This window comes from Corylus avellana, unplaced genomic scaffold (genome assembly GCF_965113065.1).
Source record: "Corylus avellana unplaced genomic scaffold, dhCorAvel1.hap1.2 HAP1_SCAFFOLD_235, whole genome shotgun sequence".
NCBI classification, from domain to species: Eukaryota; Viridiplantae; Streptophyta; class Magnoliopsida; order Fagales; family Betulaceae; genus Corylus; species Corylus avellana.
The window spans coordinates 5,927-23,852 of NW_028290617.1; the positions used below are offsets into that span (position 1 = coordinate 5,927).

A 17,926-nucleotide genomic window follows, 5' to 3' on the forward strand; every position below is an offset into this window, starting at 1 on the left:
GGACTCCACTGTTACACCAAGTGGCCAATCAAGGCTATACACCCACATCACCGAAAAAAAAAAAAAAAAAACTATGCATTCCCAGAAAATGGAACCAATTCTTTTTATGGGATGCTGATGTAAGCCTTCTATTATATATTAGATTGATTTAGGCGGCTTTTGTTTTTATGAAAAATTGACCAACCATTGACTTATAGTAATCAATTGAATTATGGGGCTTGTGTTAATATACTTTTTTTTTTAGAGAATTAATATACTTTTTGGTAACAAGACCAAGAATACCAAAAACTTGGAAAAAAGAAAGAAAGACTAGGAGCATATAGAAGAGAATGCCAATTGCCAATAAGGAGGGAGAACAATGCGGAATCATCAAATCAACGATGATAAATAGCCACATCAGATTACAATGAACGGAGACAAGTAAATGGATACAAATTCCCACCATCACCAACAATGTGTATTGTCACATAAAACTGCACGTCTTTCCATCCTCTTATATTTCCCATTCTAACTCTCCTATCTCCTAATATAAACATACAAGATGAGGAACAAGAAAGAAAACTGCATCCTTTTGATGCATTGAGATGGCATCTTGCCTTTGAGAAAAGGATTATAAAAAAAAAAAAAAAAAAAAAACCTACATAACATTAACAAAGAACAAAGGCTATGTCAGTGGGATGACGAAGACAGACTCCAAAAGTTCTTAATTGCAACAAGTATTTTCTCTCTCCCGTGCGATTCAGGTTCTTTCTCATGTATGGTCGCCGTCCATTTCACAGCACGAGCTAGGCGAGCTACTTTATCAATCACTTCAGGGGAATCTCTAATCACAACTGTTCCCTCCGGACGCAAAATTCTATCCATCTCCGCCATCAAATCCACAAGGTTACACCTGCAATGAATTTCAAAGCAATGAGCATAGGCACTTCAATAACAGATCATCGAATCTATCAAATTCTATGGTCAAACAGATGTTAGCATCTCTTTAGGTTTGAAGAGATAGCATATCTCACTTGTATGGATACAGCTGTTAGAAACCAACATGAATACATTGCAGGAACTAGCAACTTCAGAAAAAAACTTAAAAACACCAAATAATATTTAAGTGGCAAGGTGGCTCAAACATAAGTTAGATTATATGCGACATGGTATGCACATGCAAACTCTTCATAGGACACAACAGCTCAGTAGATAGATAGCCCATGGAGGATATTAACTTTCAGCTTTTATTAAAGACTTAAACACACAGCTTTTAACAGGGTATGACACTATTACCACTCCATAGACATAAATAACATGCAGAAAAATGATATGCCCAAGGCAATACTAATGGCATGCATACTACACTATAATTTTAATAAAGCACATCAATTTTGTAATGAAGCTGTAAATACTTGTTCTTCTATTTCAACCAACTCTTGTCTTAGGCGCTCTTTACTTACAGAAAGATCATCAGTATAGTGACTGCCTTTCTAAGATATAAATTATAATTTTTCAATAGCAGGAAAAATCCTCCATATTGACACATTCCAAAAAAATTTCAAAGAAGCCAGGAAAATTCAGGGAACAGAAACTAGCAACGAAGGATGAGGTTACAAAGTAGAAATACCTGCTCTTCCCTGAACCTGAATCTCTAATGAGCGATTCAATCCCAGATACATGAATCAGATCATAGGTCCTAGGATATGTTGAGAAAGGCTCACACCTGGAACCATTAATACATTATTTCATCCATAAGAGTTATCCAGAAAGCCATTATAGTTCTAGTAAAACCAACAAGTAATGAATCCAAATCCAAGTTAAAAAATGGATTGAGATTAGTGTGTGAGCGTGTGAATATAAATTTCATCATAATTATAATTAAAGGAAAAGATTTTGTGGTCTTCTAATCAATTTCATCATAATTAGGTAAAGGGAATCCAAGCTGTTAGAAGTGAAAAACAGAGCAGATATGTTGTTTTCTGTAAGGTACCTCAAATGGAAACAAACTTGAGAAATTTTTTGCAAAAATCTACTGGAAAAATAGAATATGTGAATAGTGGTGAAAATCTCTGGTTAATTAACAGGCACAGAGCCCATAAAGGCAAGAGGGAATCTTACTGGATACCAATTCTATCAACTCTGATATAAAAAAACAAGAGGGGTCTTAGTGTACCTCTTAGAAAAATAGCAATGAGTACATTTTAACATGTACACACTCAAAATTGATAGTGAAAAATTTAATTATTGAATTGATGTGCACTTCTAAGGAAGATACAAGTCCTATGATGGTAACTTCAAGAATAACACGAACAGTGCATGTGAATTGATCAACACTATTTGAGATAGTCCTATGGAGATTTATTTTCAAGAGACAAACAAGACATACTAAGAAAACTCACCAATCATGGTAGACTCCAATAAGGCCTCTGTCATAAATTACTGACAAAGTAGAGGTCTTGCGAGCAGGAACCACATTCATTACCCACACAGGGTCAGATTTTAGTGCTGCCGCAAAGCCTCCAAAAAATGCATTCATGTCCATGATGTTACGTATAGCTGAGGTTCCAAGCTTTACATTTAATGAGTTTTTGTAGTAAGCAGCTCTTCTTGCCCACCGCCGAGTGTCAGCCTCAAATACATCAATGCCATTTTTCATGAGTGTGGCTCTTGAAGGAGCTTTAGTTAGCCTGTCTGGCCACTTTGGAATCATCGCAACAGCAAGTTCTCCCTTGACAGAAGAGGTCCTACTTACACATTTTTTTAATTTGAAGTACCTGCAAAACATTTTTTTGATAAATAATTCAGAATTCCCACCAAATCTTTGCATTCATTCGGGCCTTGTTAATAGCAGTACTCTTTATGAGGTAAGCAAAAGACAAATCCCTGAGACATGATCACAGCAAGTGTATGGAATGACAACAAATAAACCTCTAACACCCCCTTCTCCCTTTTTGTGCTAAAAAAAACCTTCAAAACTGAGAAATTGTTCCAAGAACAGTTACCATGCATAACTTGGGTCATCTGATTCATCACACAACTCTAGACCAAATTCATTTTGGTTGGGGAGACATGAATCTCCTGCAGGCTTTTTCCAGATAACAGTGTTTCCATCCACAGCAATAAGTTCATAACACAATGCTCTAGCCACACCCTGCAGATCTGCCCATTCCTTGTCTTGACCAGGCCATTGTACAGGGGGACCAGAGATGACCAGATATCCTCCTGGTCGAAGCAACCGATCCACTTCGATGAAATATGTTGCATCTGCAAAGCCAGATTTTTGTAATGATGAAAAAAAGTAGCAGTAGTGGTGTAACATAGGAGAGGCCACATTTGACAAAGAACTCACTGTAAGCAGTAAAAGGGATTAAACATCGAGAACAGTGCACCAAATCAAATGAGAATCCAGGAAAAGGGAGTCTGCGAGTTCCAAGCATGGCAACAAATGCCGGAATCCCTCTCTCCAGTGCAAATTGTATCTGGGATTTATGTGAATCTCTTGGTGCAAATGACATGGTTAAAATGTCTTCAGCTAGCAGATATCCCCCAAAACTGGCCACCTGAAAGAGGACTATATTTCATGATGTTGAAAAGCATAAATTCTAGAAAGGTCTCAGAGAGATCCAGGAAAACAGCTCCTACCCCACAACCCATATCAAGAGCAGTCCTGAGAGTGCGGCCACTAATAGGGATGTATTGTCCAAGCTTTTCGATATACTGTATTGCACCATCAGGAAACATTGTGCCACCACCAGGGAAAATGAAGTATGGTCCTTCCCGTTTCATCCATCCCTGATGACCTTTCCTGTCCGCAATTTTATTGTGTGGCATGTTGCTGTGCCATATCTGCACATTAACATAACAATACTTCAGAATAAATGGATAGATAACAAATGAATTTCTGATAAATCATGTCATCATATAACATTCAAACAATATGGATTGGATGTTCTTATAGTGATTTCTTGAACGCTATAGCAGACAAATTCTTTTTTGAATTTGCTTTTTGCAAAGAAGAAAACTAAGCACAGGTGTACTTCACATAAAATGTGATTTTCTAGCAAGATACTTTGTTACTTGGGAGCAATCCAAGTTTGGCTACTTTGTCCTTCAGCAGCCACTACTATCCAAGTTGAAGATTGAATTTCAAATTTAAGAACATTAACAACATAAGAACCATGCATGAGCTTCACCAAACTTACTTCTAAATAATCAACATGGTCGCATGCAGCAGTACTAAGCCCCAGGAGGAAGTGAGAGGGAGAGGGAGAGGAGGAAGAGCAGTACTAAGCAAGTTTACAGCATGCTACAATATCTAATTGAGATTCATCTTCATAGTAGTTATTTAGAAGGAAGTTCTTTCAGTTATTGTCATGCACTGCTATTTAAGCCTTGTGGCGGCTAGATTTTTACAGCCTATTAAAAACAACAATTCAAGTGAGAATCTCAATGATCGAATTTTATAGTTTATGGAGCATTTATCAATGATTCGATTTCAAAGTTGACAGAGCACCTCTTTGTCCTAGAGCAAAAAAGTAAACATAGGGGCATGACCCTACGCTTGGTGGCTTCATGCCTTATCATGAAGTTGCACATTATCACGCGTTCAATAAAACATCACAGAATTCCTTTTATAGAAAATTCTGCACCATGAATTACATCAAACTGAGATAATAATACCAAAAACTAAAAGAAAACAAATTTAATCTCTGGCTCGTTTTAACAGGGTATCTGTTTGTAAAACCTAACAAAATTAAAGGAGTGTGAACTAACCTTATAAAATAGAAACAAATATAAGTTGATAATCTCCAGCATACTACCTTAACTACCTAAAATTCAACCCCTAGATCACAATAAGAACAAACTCCCAAATCCCAAACAAACACCGACACCAAGGCACCACTACATTCAATCTCAAAAAGACACATTTTTCTTTCCTTTCTGTTTTCTTTAAACTTTCTCAGCAACCAAACAGTGTCAAACAAACCCAGTTACCTTGTGCAAGCTCTCGGGCCACTGCACGGGAATCTTGTATCCATCGGGCGGTGGGATCAGACAGAGAGGTGTCTCCTCCGGCAGGGGGCAATGCCGCTCTCTGTAGAAGTTCATTTCCCTGCTCAGCTGGCTGTTCCGCCTGGGGTCCTCGCAGGGCATGTGGTCCACGGACTCGGCGGGGCAAGCATCCACGGTGGCCGACTGGGTCCCGAGTTCCAGAAGCGCCACGAGGCGCTGCCGCTGGCGCGGATCGGCGGTGGAGACGAGGAGCGCCTGGCGGCCCGAGGCGGCGAGCGAGTCGCCGAGGGGCGTGAAAACGAGCAGGAAGAAGAGGAAGACCAAGCCGAAGAACGCCGCGGAGACGAGGTCCAAGAGCCTCCATTGCCGAGGGCTTCGCTTCGATGTGGGCAAATTCAGGTGACCCATTTCTCTATTCTTGGATCTGATCAAATGGGCATTTGTGGGTCTGAGTTTTTTTATGTGGGATTGTAAGGTTTTGTTGGATTAGATGACTCTCTGTTTTGGTGTGTTTTTGCCTTGTTGGTTGTGAGAGGATCACACACACAGATATTTGAAGTATTGGATTTCTAGGGTTAACTATTTTTGGTGTTTAAAGAAAATGATTTCGTCTTGTGGAATGATTTAGAGATTTGGCACTCCGTTTACGGTTCATATATATGCTCACCCAGACACACCCACAGTACCCTCTTCAGTGGACTGTTGCTTGTGAGAAGCAGTGGATTTTATGAAGTCGGTGGGTGGAGGATTAGATGCACAAGGCTGTGATTCCTATGAAGGATCATTCGGGTGAACGCTTCGAGTGTGCTGCATGTGATGGACAGCTGTGATTTGTGAAGTGATGGGGAAGGGGAATTACCGATAGGATCAGGGTGTTTGATGCTCTGTGACGTTGATATGCTAGTTAAGGGTTTAAAGGCAAGAAAGGAATGAATGTGTGGCTGATTATTAATGGTTGAGTCCAGCATTGGATTTTGCCAAATATGACAAAAATGGAGGAAAATTGAAGTAGCTCGACCATCTTACCAAGCTTGGGTTGGTCACAATCCACAATTCCACATTAAACACACTGAGGTTGTATTTTTAATGGAGAAAAAAAAGAAAAGATTTTTCTTCTTTTCTATTTGAGCCAAGGATGAAAATAGGAGCACGATTCTTTTTTTTAACAGATTTTAAATTGCTATTCAGAAGTCTCTCAGAATGCACCAATTAATCTCAATCCATGAAAGTAGCACTTGAGCTAATTTTGACCAAGTATGATTCAAGATTCAGGATTCTTTTTATACGACCACAGTGCTTAGTTTCAAGTCTAATTGAAGGTCAGGTGTTCAGATCAATGTTTCTTGACAGTGCAGCATAAAGCCTTCAGTTGTCAACAACGAAGTAAATAATAATATTAGCGAAAAGGAATTTAATTAAACGTCACATCAAGAAAGCGAAACAAGAGTCTTTTGGGCCCGTTGGATAGGACTCCTCCTTCGATCACTGCACTAAGGAAGGGCCTTGAAAGAACTGACATGGGAAAATTGCTATATTATTAAAAACAAGAAATTCCAAGACAGATATCTGCATACATTTGTGCATCCAATCAGATCACATTAAGGGTTTTCTAAAATAATTTAAAAAAAATAAAAATAAAATAAAAAATTGAAAGAGACATTCCAACCAAAAGGAAAGAAAAAGAAACCAAGTAAAAATGAAGAATTAAACAACAACTGATTATATAAATCCGAACATGTACAAAATAGTAACCATTTATATTAAGTTAATTGCTGCAGACATTTGTATCCTGAAAATGCAAACCACCACCACATCCACAGACAGCATCTTGTTCTAGGCGTTTAGAACCAACCCACTTCGCCATGCCAAAGGACCAAGCTCAATTGCATGAGAAAAAAATGAGAGAAAAAGCTTGGTCATACTACAATTTCTTCCTGCTGAAATTGAAATTCAGAGTTTCCTCGCCCTATGATTGTATTCATGCTTAATAAGGTCTGCTCTCAGCAGCATTGACCTAACATCACGATCAAATTCATTGCCAGTCTGTAAAACTCGCTGGAAAGTTGCATTTCTTTGATCGGCATGACGTGCATACAGAATTTTGTTGTGTGAATCAATCCGAGCCTGCATGGACATGATACATTTGATTAGTACAGGATACAATATCTGATGTTTAAGGGTTGAATTTGAATAGGTTTCACAGCATCCAGGATCGAATTCTTTTAAGTAGTTTGATGCCACTTGGGGAGTTTTAATTACTCTTCATATATAAATACTGTACTTATTTCAGGTCAAAAACTGTGAGAACAGGTAAGCCAGATCACCAAGTATAGAACTTTTTCAATTTTCAGCTGTTTGTCATTAGTTACAACCAGGGTCAAGTAAGATAATCCAAACAAAACCTGTATTTGATTGTCTGTAATCAAAGCTTCAAGTTCCTTCTCTAGCCCTGCAATGCTTGTTTTGAAGGCATTAGCCATCATTCGCATATCAACAGAGACAAATGGGTGTGTATACTGGATGAGGGCTTTGTTACGGATTTGATCATATAGTGTCTCAACATGGTCATGCAAATGGATGTCAAGCAGCAGATTTGCTTTGAGATTTCCCAGGTAATCCAGGCATGAGGCATAATGGCTGCAATAAAAGGGAAATAATTCTGTTAGACGAGCCCCCCCCCCCCCCCCCAAAAAAAAAAAAAAACAAAATAAAAAGAAGATAGTCCAGTATGAGGTGGGTTGATAATTGAACTTTCAACCATTGCAACTCTAGGAAACAAAAATTACGTGTAGCAAATTTTATTAACATGCAAAAACCAATCTTCTAAGTCTGCAATCTATATATATATTTCATTCTAATCCTTCATACAATATATCCCATATATAGCATAGTGCCACATGCCCCATGTTCAAACATATCAAGTTACCTCGAGTAGAAATCATTAATAAGCTCCCTTACTTCAGGTACTAACTCTAAAAAATTCCGGAAGTGCACGTTGTCTATAACTTTGTTCTGCCAGAAGAAAGCATTGAATCAGAAATAGTTGGACTTTCATTATGTCACTTGAAAACAATAACAATGGCAAAAAATAAATAAATAAATAATTAAAAAAAGAAAAGAAAAGAAGAAACAGAGTAGATACCTTCAGTTCTGTCCTGTCAAAACTTGCAAGTGCACAAAGTCCGCCATATGTTGCAACATCTTGAGGTGCAATGACGTCATTGTAGTGACTTCCCAATTCAGGACCTGTTTCCAAGAACTGCAAACATACAAAAGATAATAAATGCCACATTCAAGATAAAATGAAAGATTTTTATGATCTTTTTGTAAGTATAAATTACAATGATTAGACGCAACCTCAATATCATTTTGAATACATATTTTCAAGTCGCACAAAAATGATAGAAAGCAGAAAGGCACATAAAGGACTGAGCAATTGAGTTCAAGCAAAAGAATGAACAACATTTTTCTTGTTTTTTCTTTTTGCCCTTTTTTAACCCTATTGGCATGATTAGAACCCAGACCTACCCCCATCCACTTAATTCTTTTTTATCATATGATCCAAAACAGGTTCATGTAGTGAAAAAATGAATATCCTTAATCTAGGACAAGAAGTTAACGGAAATTCCAAGGTAGACTAAATAGCACTAAAACAGAAACAGTTTCTCCTATCAACAAAGTTTTTTCAACTCTTAAACTAAAAGAAAGAATACGAGTGAAGAAAGAATCAACAAAATGCCACTTTTTATGCACCATTGAAAAGTTCACAATTTTTAGGGGGATGATGAAGCATTCACACATGTAAGCAAGCTATAAGTGCAGTTTTTCAAACATAAAGGTCTGGATGACGACAATGCCATATGGGGCGGGATTATGGAAGAATATTAGGAAGGGTTGGAGGATGTTTTCTAGCCATACCAGATTTGAGTTGAGAGATGGTTCCAAGATCATATTATGGGATGATGTGTCACGGCCCTAATGTGGCTGTGGCGTGGCAGCAGGGGCATGAGTGCTTTGCACCCCTGCTGGCCACTATGCCAAGGCATGAGGGGGCATGCCTAGGTTGAGGATGCTGCTTGGAGAAGGCTAAAGCTGGCTGCAAAGGATCAAAGGGGGTGGCCAATGCACTGTCAAGGCGCTTGGGTTTGTTGCTGTTGGCCCAAAAGCTGCTGTGGGGCGCATGGATTGCTGGGATCGCTTGTATGAGTGGGCTGGGCGAGGCCCAGGCCCTTGTATGCTTGTCTGTCTGGACCATGGTGCAGTATGCTGCTGAGAGGGGCCACATGGCGCCCAAGATGCCTTTGAGCAATGCTGGATGAATGCCTGCAGGCAGTGGCCACGTGGTGGCACTGCCCTGCCCAAGTGATGGTGTTGTTGAGCATGGTATGGCTTGCTGGATCAGCCACATGGTGCCTTACCTTGTTCAAGAAGACCTGTTGTGCCAGGGCTCTATGATTGCCTTGCAGTGGAGTTGGAAGGCTAAAAGACCATGAGTGTAGCAGTGGAATTGTGTGGGGCGCTGGCCAAGCCCCATGGCTGATGATTGCCTGCAACAGGGGGCAGAGTGGTGCTCTGCCATGCCTGCAGGACTTGGACAAGTGGCAGGAAGCTTGTTGGGCTTCAATAGAGCAGTTGGGGCTTGCAGGAGAGCTGCAAGGGCTGCCTTGTGCCAGCAAGCTAACCAAGGGCGTTGGCTGAATTCAAATGGACCAAGGAGCATGGTCCAGGGGGCAGGTTGCTTGCTTGAAATTACCATACTGCAACAGGCAGTAGGCTGGAGCCAGGTGGCAGCCCACTGCAACAAATGAGCTGCCTTGTGGCAGCAAGCCAAGCAAGGGCGTTGGCTGAATTCAAATGGACCAAGGAGTTGGTCCAGGTGGCAGGTTGCTTGCTGAAAATTACCAAGCTGCAACAGGCTGTGGGCTGGAGCCAGGTGGCAGCCCACTGCAGCAAAGCTCTTCCTCCTGATGGCTACATATTGGCTGCCTTATGGCAGTGCACAAGCTGAAGGTGTTGGCTAAATTCAAATGGGCCAAGGGGGCCTGCAACACGTGGTTGGCTGGTGCAGGGCATGCTGAAGAGAGGCAGCATGCCCATTGGTAGCTGCAGTGGGCTAGAGCCAGGTGGCAGCCCACTGCCATGAGCTGAGAACCATGCTGGGGCTTATTTAAGCAAGGCATGGCTGCTTGGTTGAGTAGCTGAAGCTAAGAGAGAAAGCTTGGCTGAAGCTTGAGAGCTCAAAGTGAGCTGAAGGAGTGCTTAGGGCAGAGAAGGCTTATGAGTGCTGGAGACTGCCGAAGTGCTGCTGGAGGCCGAAGTTGCTTGCTGCTAGATAGGAGATTCTGGTTGCTTGTAACAGACAAGTGTTGTGGAAGAGGGCCACACACTTGGGTGAGTGCTGAGTGACTTTGTAGAGAGAAACAATGGGTTGTGTGAGAGTCTCATTGTTGTCTTGTAAAGCCTTGGTGGCTGGGTCATTCATGTATCTCTTGTAAGCCGTTTGGCTGAGTTTGTGTTGAGACTAAGGGCTCCAAAGCTGCTGTAGACCCTAGTCCGTCCTTGTACAGATTCGTTGAGTGAATTGTAAGGGTTGGGAGGAGTTGCTCCCGTAAAAGAAAGTGTGTTGTGCTTGTGCGGTGCTTGGCTTTCCACTAACCTCGTTTAGTGAGGGTGTGTTGGCTGCCTAAGGCACTGGGTGGTGCGTTGCTTAGGGCCATCACGTGGCTGATTCGAAGGTGAAAAATTAGCCCCGTGACATGATGTGTGGTGTGGAGAGATGGCCCTTGAGGAAGCTTTCCTGGATTTATATAGCATTGTTTGTTACTTATTTTTTCAAGCATTAAGGCTAACTTGTTACTTGAGAAAATAAAATAAATAAATAAAAGATTTTATGTTTTGTTAAAAAAATAGTCATCCCAGCAAAAGAGAGGGGGTGGCCATGTGGCTACCCTGGATTTTTTGCTTTTGTTTTTTTTAATTTTTTGAAGACAATTATCAGATTTTTGCTTTTTAAAAACTTTACCAAACGAAGTTTCTTCTGTGGATCCCACAGACCACTTTTAAAATGTTGCCCCCTACTGAAAACACTTCTCAATTTTTGCATTTTCAAAACACAAAACCCAAAACACTTTACCAAACATGCACCAAGGTGAAATTCCTCTTTCCTTCTCTAACAGAGAGTTTCAAGAAGTCAAGTAATGCATGATATTTATAATAGCAGACGATGTCAACATTAACTATAACAACTACAGCACGCCTACTTACTAAAATACATACAGCACAGTTTTCAAAATTAGTAAGATCTTTATTAAAGCACAAAGCTACAAGTCAAAACACGCACCATTTAAATTTAATAGTGAAACAGTAAATGAGCCAACAAACCTTACGGGCAGCGAGCTTGTATTTCTTAGCCTCCAAGTGAGCCAATCCTGCAGCACAACGTAGTCTTGCAGCTGTAATTGGGTCAAGGGCTTCCGGTGATTGTTCTGCTTTACTGACATAGCTTGTCACATGAGTGAATTGACCCATCTCAATGCTGACCAGAATTGCACTCATACACATATGGATGATATGTTTCGAAGTAGTGCAATAATCACGAGTGCGGACATAATTTTTAAAAGCATCCCCAAGTGCACCATGAGCATAATAAAAATCTCCAAAATCATTGTATCCCATTCTTATGCTTTCTTTGATCAAATTTGTCTGCAAAGAAAGTAAATGAAGGAGGAATGAGAGGTCAGGGAAAGGTATACTTTGGGACAATAGAAGAAATGAGCAGCAAATTGATCTTAGATTATGATGTTTGAACAAAACAGAAAGACTAGTCCATGGGTAAGAGCATTCACATCCGCCTATGCATCCTTGCATTCTATCTAAAATTTACATAGAACCCCCCAAAACTACCCCACACCTAATTATGCATCCTTATGCTAAAATAAAAAGGAGCTACAGTACCAACCTTCTCCAAACATTTTTTTTATTCGCATGCTCTCTCTCTCTCTCTCTCTCTCTCTCTCTCTCAGCCCCTTCTCCCTCTCTCTTCTCTCTGGCGGCAAGCTTGGTGGCCACGAGAGGCGAGCACATCAGCAAGCTTCAAAGAGGCCATCTCAAATGAAGGAAAGCCACAAACAAGGTTCTTAATACGCATAGTTCAACTGAGCCAAACATTTGTATATCCAGAGCTTATTGGGTGCTTATGGTTTTTCTTTCTAAAGTTTGAATAGATGAAAATCTAAGGTTCAGATAAAATCATCTCACATTGTTTAACTTATTGGCAACAAGTAAAGCACAAAGTAAGACCACACCCCTATGGAATGCATACCATAAAGATTACCAGACCAACAATGTTTAAATTTTTAGACTGTTTCATATATATATATATATATATATATTGATCGGTTCATATATATATATAAAGAAAAAGACCATACTCATATGCATTGAAATTGCAGCTTTTAAAAATTACCTTATTCTGACCTAAAGGCACTTCCACTCAGCATTTAACAAGCACTTTACAAAAATGAGTAACCACATGTACACTACGAAAAACAAATACAACAGGACTACATGTTTCCATACAACCGCACTTCAACTATACCAGAAAATACCTTACAACGATACCACATCCTTCACTAATATAAGATGAAAACCTCATATCACTTCATTTTCTATACACCTATCACTAAGAAACATATGCAGGGAAAAACCGGTAGAACATGAAATCAAATATACCATAAGCTAAATTGTGATTAAAAATAAATAAAACCCATTCAAAAGTCAATCCTATTAAAACCCTGTACATACAAGTTTTACTCGAGCTTTATCTAAACCCCAATAAAAATTCCCTGTTTACACATACACATAGAGAACAATATCTCCACTTATAGCACATCCATACACAAACAAATTCGTATTCATACAATTCAATATGAGGACTAACACATAAAAGAAGGGAATTACATACCCTATAGGCATTAAGCTCGTTCTCAAGCTTCTCCTTCTTCAGCTCCGCCCTGCGGTCGACCATGTCGCACCAGGCGGAGTCCATCCCATAGTCGGGCCCGAGCTTGCCGTCGATCTTCTGGACGACCTCGCGGAAGAGCTGGGTGTTCTCGCCCTTCTTGATCTCGTCGTAGGCCATGCGCAGAGCCTCCACGCGCATTGCCGGGTGGTCCTCACAGTGGTCCGCGATGAAGAGGAGCCGCATGATCTTCGTGCGACCCTGGTAAAGGCTCGCGTAGGCCTCCACGTCCAACTGCTCGCCGCTGCTTATGATCGGCCTGCTGCTCCGGCTCATGCTCCCCTCCTCGTCTTCCACGCCGCCGTTTGCGTGGATCTCGTCCTCAGGTTCCATGCCGGGCGTGACTGATGGGTTTAGGAATTAGGGTTAGGGTAAGAGTTAGGGTTTTTTCTGCAAAAGGTTGGGAGTATTAAGTGCTCTCTCTCTCAGTCGCTCGCCGTCTTTGTTCTTTTGCTCTTTCTGTCCAGCGTGAGCGGAAGGAGATGAATCCGGCACGTGCGGGATGTTATACGAGTTGCTCGATATACTGAACGTTGTCGTTTTGTTGTCTCATGAGTTTTTATTTCATCCATGGTAATTTTTATTATCACATTATGGAACGAGAGCCCTTGCTATTCGGTCTTGGCGTAAAAGACCCATTTTGTAGCCCCAATACATTTTTGACACGTAAGCTAAACTCATCTTATAGAATAGGATTAAAAACACAGGATTATTTTGCAGCCCCCTTTCTTCTGCAGCAGGTTTGACGTTTTCAAAAGCAAGTTTTGTAGCCCCCTTTCTTCTTCATCGTCGGAAACTCCATCGCTCATCATCCCTCTCTCTCTCACTCACTCACTCACAAATGCAAGACATATTTGGATGAGTCTGCCGATCACTGGTATTTCATACAGCCTCACCAGGTAATGAAGAGTCACCTTCATCATCACCTATCACCCAACCGGCCAAACCCAACCGGAAAACCCATTACCCAACTAGCCACCACCCCCATTCCAAACAGAAAAGAGAAAAATCACCCAACAAAAAACACACACCCGTTGCAAGCCACCACAACAACCCAAAAAACCCACCACCACCTGGGTTTGGCATCTAACCAGCCATGACCCGTTTTCTGAATGCTTTAAAACCCGTTTCTGAATTCAAAACTAAAACATAGAAGTGAAAGGTTAACCTTTTAGGGATTCTATCACTCTAAAAGGCGGAGAGGGTGACTCACGGCGCCGAAGAGGGTGACCCGCGGTTGGGTCACGGCCAGACCTAGTTGTGGGTCTGGCTAGTCTCTCTCCTTTCTCTTTGTCTCTCTTCTTTCTCTCTATTGAGTCCAAAATCTGCTGTATTTGAAAAATGTTATGAGTACTAATTTTTTTTACCAAAAGAAGTTTACCATGCTAATGTGTAACTTATTTATTGAAGAGAAATAAAATAATTAATTAAGATAAATGTAACGAGTACCAATGAATAAGCTACACATCAGTTTGGTAAGCCTCTTTTGGTAAAAAATTTGATCCCCTAGCATTTCTCTTATGTTTAGAAAGTTATTATGCTAACCACGCCTCTCATTAGAAAGTCGATAGTTTCACCAACTATTTATGACGAGGGGCAATTTCATAATTAATTGTCACTATCAAGTCGGTGGCGGTGATAGACAGTACTCGGAATGGGTTAAGGTCATCATGCGAGGTGGGACGGTGGTTGAACTTGAGCTCAATGAGCATCGAGAGTGAGAGAGATGGTGCTCGAGTGGGTGAGATTGAAAGCTAACTCTTAAGAGCAAGATACAAAGAAAGTTAGGGCTGAGAAACTTCAAGAGTGAGATGCATAAAAAAAAATGGCATTGTTTTTTATTGATAAAAAGTTAAAAACAATGTCGTTTTCACTATGTAATTTTTTAAAAAATAATAATAATAAAGCCAAATTCACATCGAGTTAGAACCTCGACTTATTAAAATATATTCCACCTATCAACCCGACGATGTTGTCGAAAATTCAAAAACTTAGCCGCCTACAGGTCGTTGATGTCGGTGGCATGGCTGTGACGGCCGAAACTCGGTCAATTGACGACAAACAATGATTTTGCACATTGTAGTGACCCAAATAATTAACTAAGCTTAGGTAGCTTAGTTAAAGGGTTAATTTGGGTTTTGAGTCACTAAGGACAACCAGAGGGACACTTTGAAAATTTTGGACTTTTTGACCGTATGTACGCTCAATAGTATCGTACGTACACTCTTGTCTTTAGTGAAGGACGTACGCAGGGGGACCACCGTACATACGCATGCAAAAAGTACAAGGATGTACGATGAGGGACCACTGGACGTACGCTTGTTTTTGGAAAACCTCTGGATAATACATATACGTACGCTACAACCTTTGAATCGCTGCGTAAATAGTATCGGACGTACAACGTTCACTACTTTTCAAAATAGTTGGTAGCGCCCTTTACTTTTTCTCACCTATAAATGCCCCTACACCCTCGCCCTTTTCTCGTTCAAACTTGCCCCCAGGCTCCTAGAAACCCTTGTGAGTGTGTTCTTGTGAGATTGTGTGTTTTGTTGAGAAGGGGAAGTGATTTCGTGAAGGCTTGGCTTCAAGGCGGTAACATTCTGAGCCATACTTGTTGTTAGGTTATGCCTTTGATCTTGTTTAAAGTTGAGTTAGCATGTCGTTAAGATCAAATGTGTTTTCATATGCATGGAGACCTTATTTTGATATAGGAAGTCTAAGAAAGCCTTTTGGTAACCTTAGAAATTGGTCTAGGAGGATAGGAGGACACATGGACAAAATGAGGTTCCACCTGAAAACCCTATGGGCGAACGTATGGCCTCGAGCCCGAACGTACGGTTAGAAGCACCCTAGGGAACGCTATTTTGGCCAATTGTCCAATAGCTCATGTTTTCATGTTTTAGGAGTGTTTTAAGTTAGACTTAGAACTAATAGAAGGTTTCCCACAGATTTGGAGAACCCAGACTGTTTGGAGGAATATTCGAAGACTTTGTTCGACCCAGGTGAGTTTTAACTCACATAATGCCCGCCATTTATTTTTCCACATTGTACATCTACTTTGTGTCTTCCAAAACATGCATATTTTCAACTCTCACGATATACACTTTATTGCACATGAACTCTAACTTTTTGTGAAAAAACGTTGTACTGAACATGTTAATGAAAGTGAGACTTGTAAAAAATGCATGCATGTAAAATACGAACAATATTAATTCCATTGTATGACATGGTACACCGGTACGTGCGGGATAACTGTCATGGGCTTACTATATATGTTAAGTTTATGGTCAAATGTGTGTGTTATATGAGCCTTTGATCCAATGGTTGTTTGGTGACCGACACAGCCTTAACGGGCGGTCACTATAGGACGGACATCATTAGTGGTGTGGGCCACCCAAGGTCGGAATAGGTCGTGCCGCTAATGCGATATACGGTAGCGTACAATATCCGGAGCACATATGTTGTATTACAAGTCCCTTAGAACAGCGTCAACCCTGCTGAGAAGGGGTAATATATTGGGTAGACCATACTGTTGAACTATCACTATTACTTTATATCATATGCATATATCATATATCTATATGACACTTATGAAAAACTGTCATGATAGAACTGTTGCATATTTTATAAAATAGAGTTCATCACTAAACAGGCATGGATATTATCTGCGTTAACATTCACTAAGTCTTTAGACTTACCTCCTTTATTTTATGTTTTCCCCCCTCCATTACAAATAATTGCGTGGTTTAGTTAGCATAGAAGAGGATGCCTACAGACCGGACATGGGGGATTGCGCAGGACTTGATCCGAGTCATTTTTTAGGATATAGACTCAGTTTGGTTAAAATCTATGTGGGATGACTGAGGAACTACCCGGGCAGACATGATCGAGATTATTATCTCTTTAGTATTGCTTAAACTTAGGATTTGATCTGTTAATCTTTTGTAAGACAATTATGTTATTGGATGTAACCTTTTATTTTGATGATGATCTGATGACCGATACATTTGGCTACTACTTTTATATTATGAGGAATTATGTTTACTTTGGTGTATGAATGTGTGATTGCTTCATTATTACTATATATTCCTATAGTTTAGAAAGTCTTCCGCTGAGGTCTCTCGTTTATAAGAGGTTGTGATCCCTGACTCTTATTCCGTGAGCGATAGGGCTGGGAGACGAACCATCGGGTCAATTACCAGTTAATTGATTTGCCCATCATGGTCATTACACACACTCATACTTTGGACAATCCTAAAACATAAAGACAATTTTCACATTTATATCACATCATAATACTTTTTCAAACATTTTTAAAAGTGAAAAAAAAAAACAAAACAAAAAAACAAAACAAAAAACAACAATCCAAAGGACACTTACAAACATACCTCAATCGGGATTTTACTAATGAACCTTCAAGTAAAACCTTCATGAACCTTCAAGTAGCTCCTAATTCCTTGAGATGGGGTGAGATCCCGGAATAAAATTATATCTGAGCGCGTGAAATACTATTCTCAAAAGTGGTCTCTTTTATTTTTCTTTTCTTTTTTTAATAATTTCCCCTTATTGAGTTTCAAATTTCGATATGAGGAAAGAAGCGAATGCTATTTTGGATAAATGGTTTCACAAAGAATCCATTCGTGCTTATTATTTATTTAGGGAAAATTACAGTTACCCCTCCAAAGTTGACAGCGTTTTTCAATTTGAACACCAAAGTTTCAATTTTTGCAATCCACCCCCTAAAGTTCCAAATTTTTGCAATTTGACCAATTGCATCCAAAACTTCTCATGTTGCCCATAATTTTTATTTTTTAATTTTTTTATAATTTTTTTTTTAAAAAAAAAAATCGGGGTGACCGTAGCCACCCATTTGGCCATCTGGCCATTTTTGCACCTCCAATTTTTTTTTTT

At 40.1% G+C, this 17,926-nt stretch overlaps 2 protein-coding genes across 2 annotated transcripts; both read right to left on the reverse strand.

Annotated features, from left to right (window-relative positions):
• Window positions 1-343: 343 nt before the first annotated feature.
• LOC132187113 (putative pectin methyltransferase QUA3) lies at window positions 344-5,858 on the reverse strand. The gene is made up of 7 exons (XM_059601293.2): window positions 4,978-5,858; window positions 3,625-3,828; window positions 3,332-3,542; window positions 2,985-3,246; window positions 2,382-2,756; window positions 1,610-1,705; window positions 344-892 (listed from the first exon to the last, which is right to left on the reverse strand). Exons 1-7 carry the CDS (start codon window positions 5,401-5,403, stop codon window positions 670-672), a joined length of 1,797 nt encoding a protein of 598 aa, XP_059457276.2. The 5' UTR covers window positions 5,404-5,858; the 3' UTR covers window positions 344-669.
• Window positions 5,859-6,692: 834 nt separating this feature from the next.
• On the reverse strand, window positions 6,693-13,500 carry LOC132186757 (COP9 signalosome complex subunit 1). The gene is made up of 6 exons (XM_059600791.2): window positions 12,959-13,500; window positions 11,377-11,697; window positions 8,138-8,254; window positions 7,922-8,007; window positions 7,398-7,632; window positions 6,693-7,119 (listed from the first exon to the last, which is right to left on the reverse strand). Exons 1-6 carry the CDS (start codon window positions 13,346-13,348, stop codon window positions 6,946-6,948), a joined length of 1,323 nt encoding a protein of 440 aa, XP_059456774.1. The 5' UTR covers window positions 13,349-13,500; the 3' UTR covers window positions 6,693-6,945.
• Between the last annotated feature and the right edge of the window lie 4,426 nt (window positions 13,501-17,926).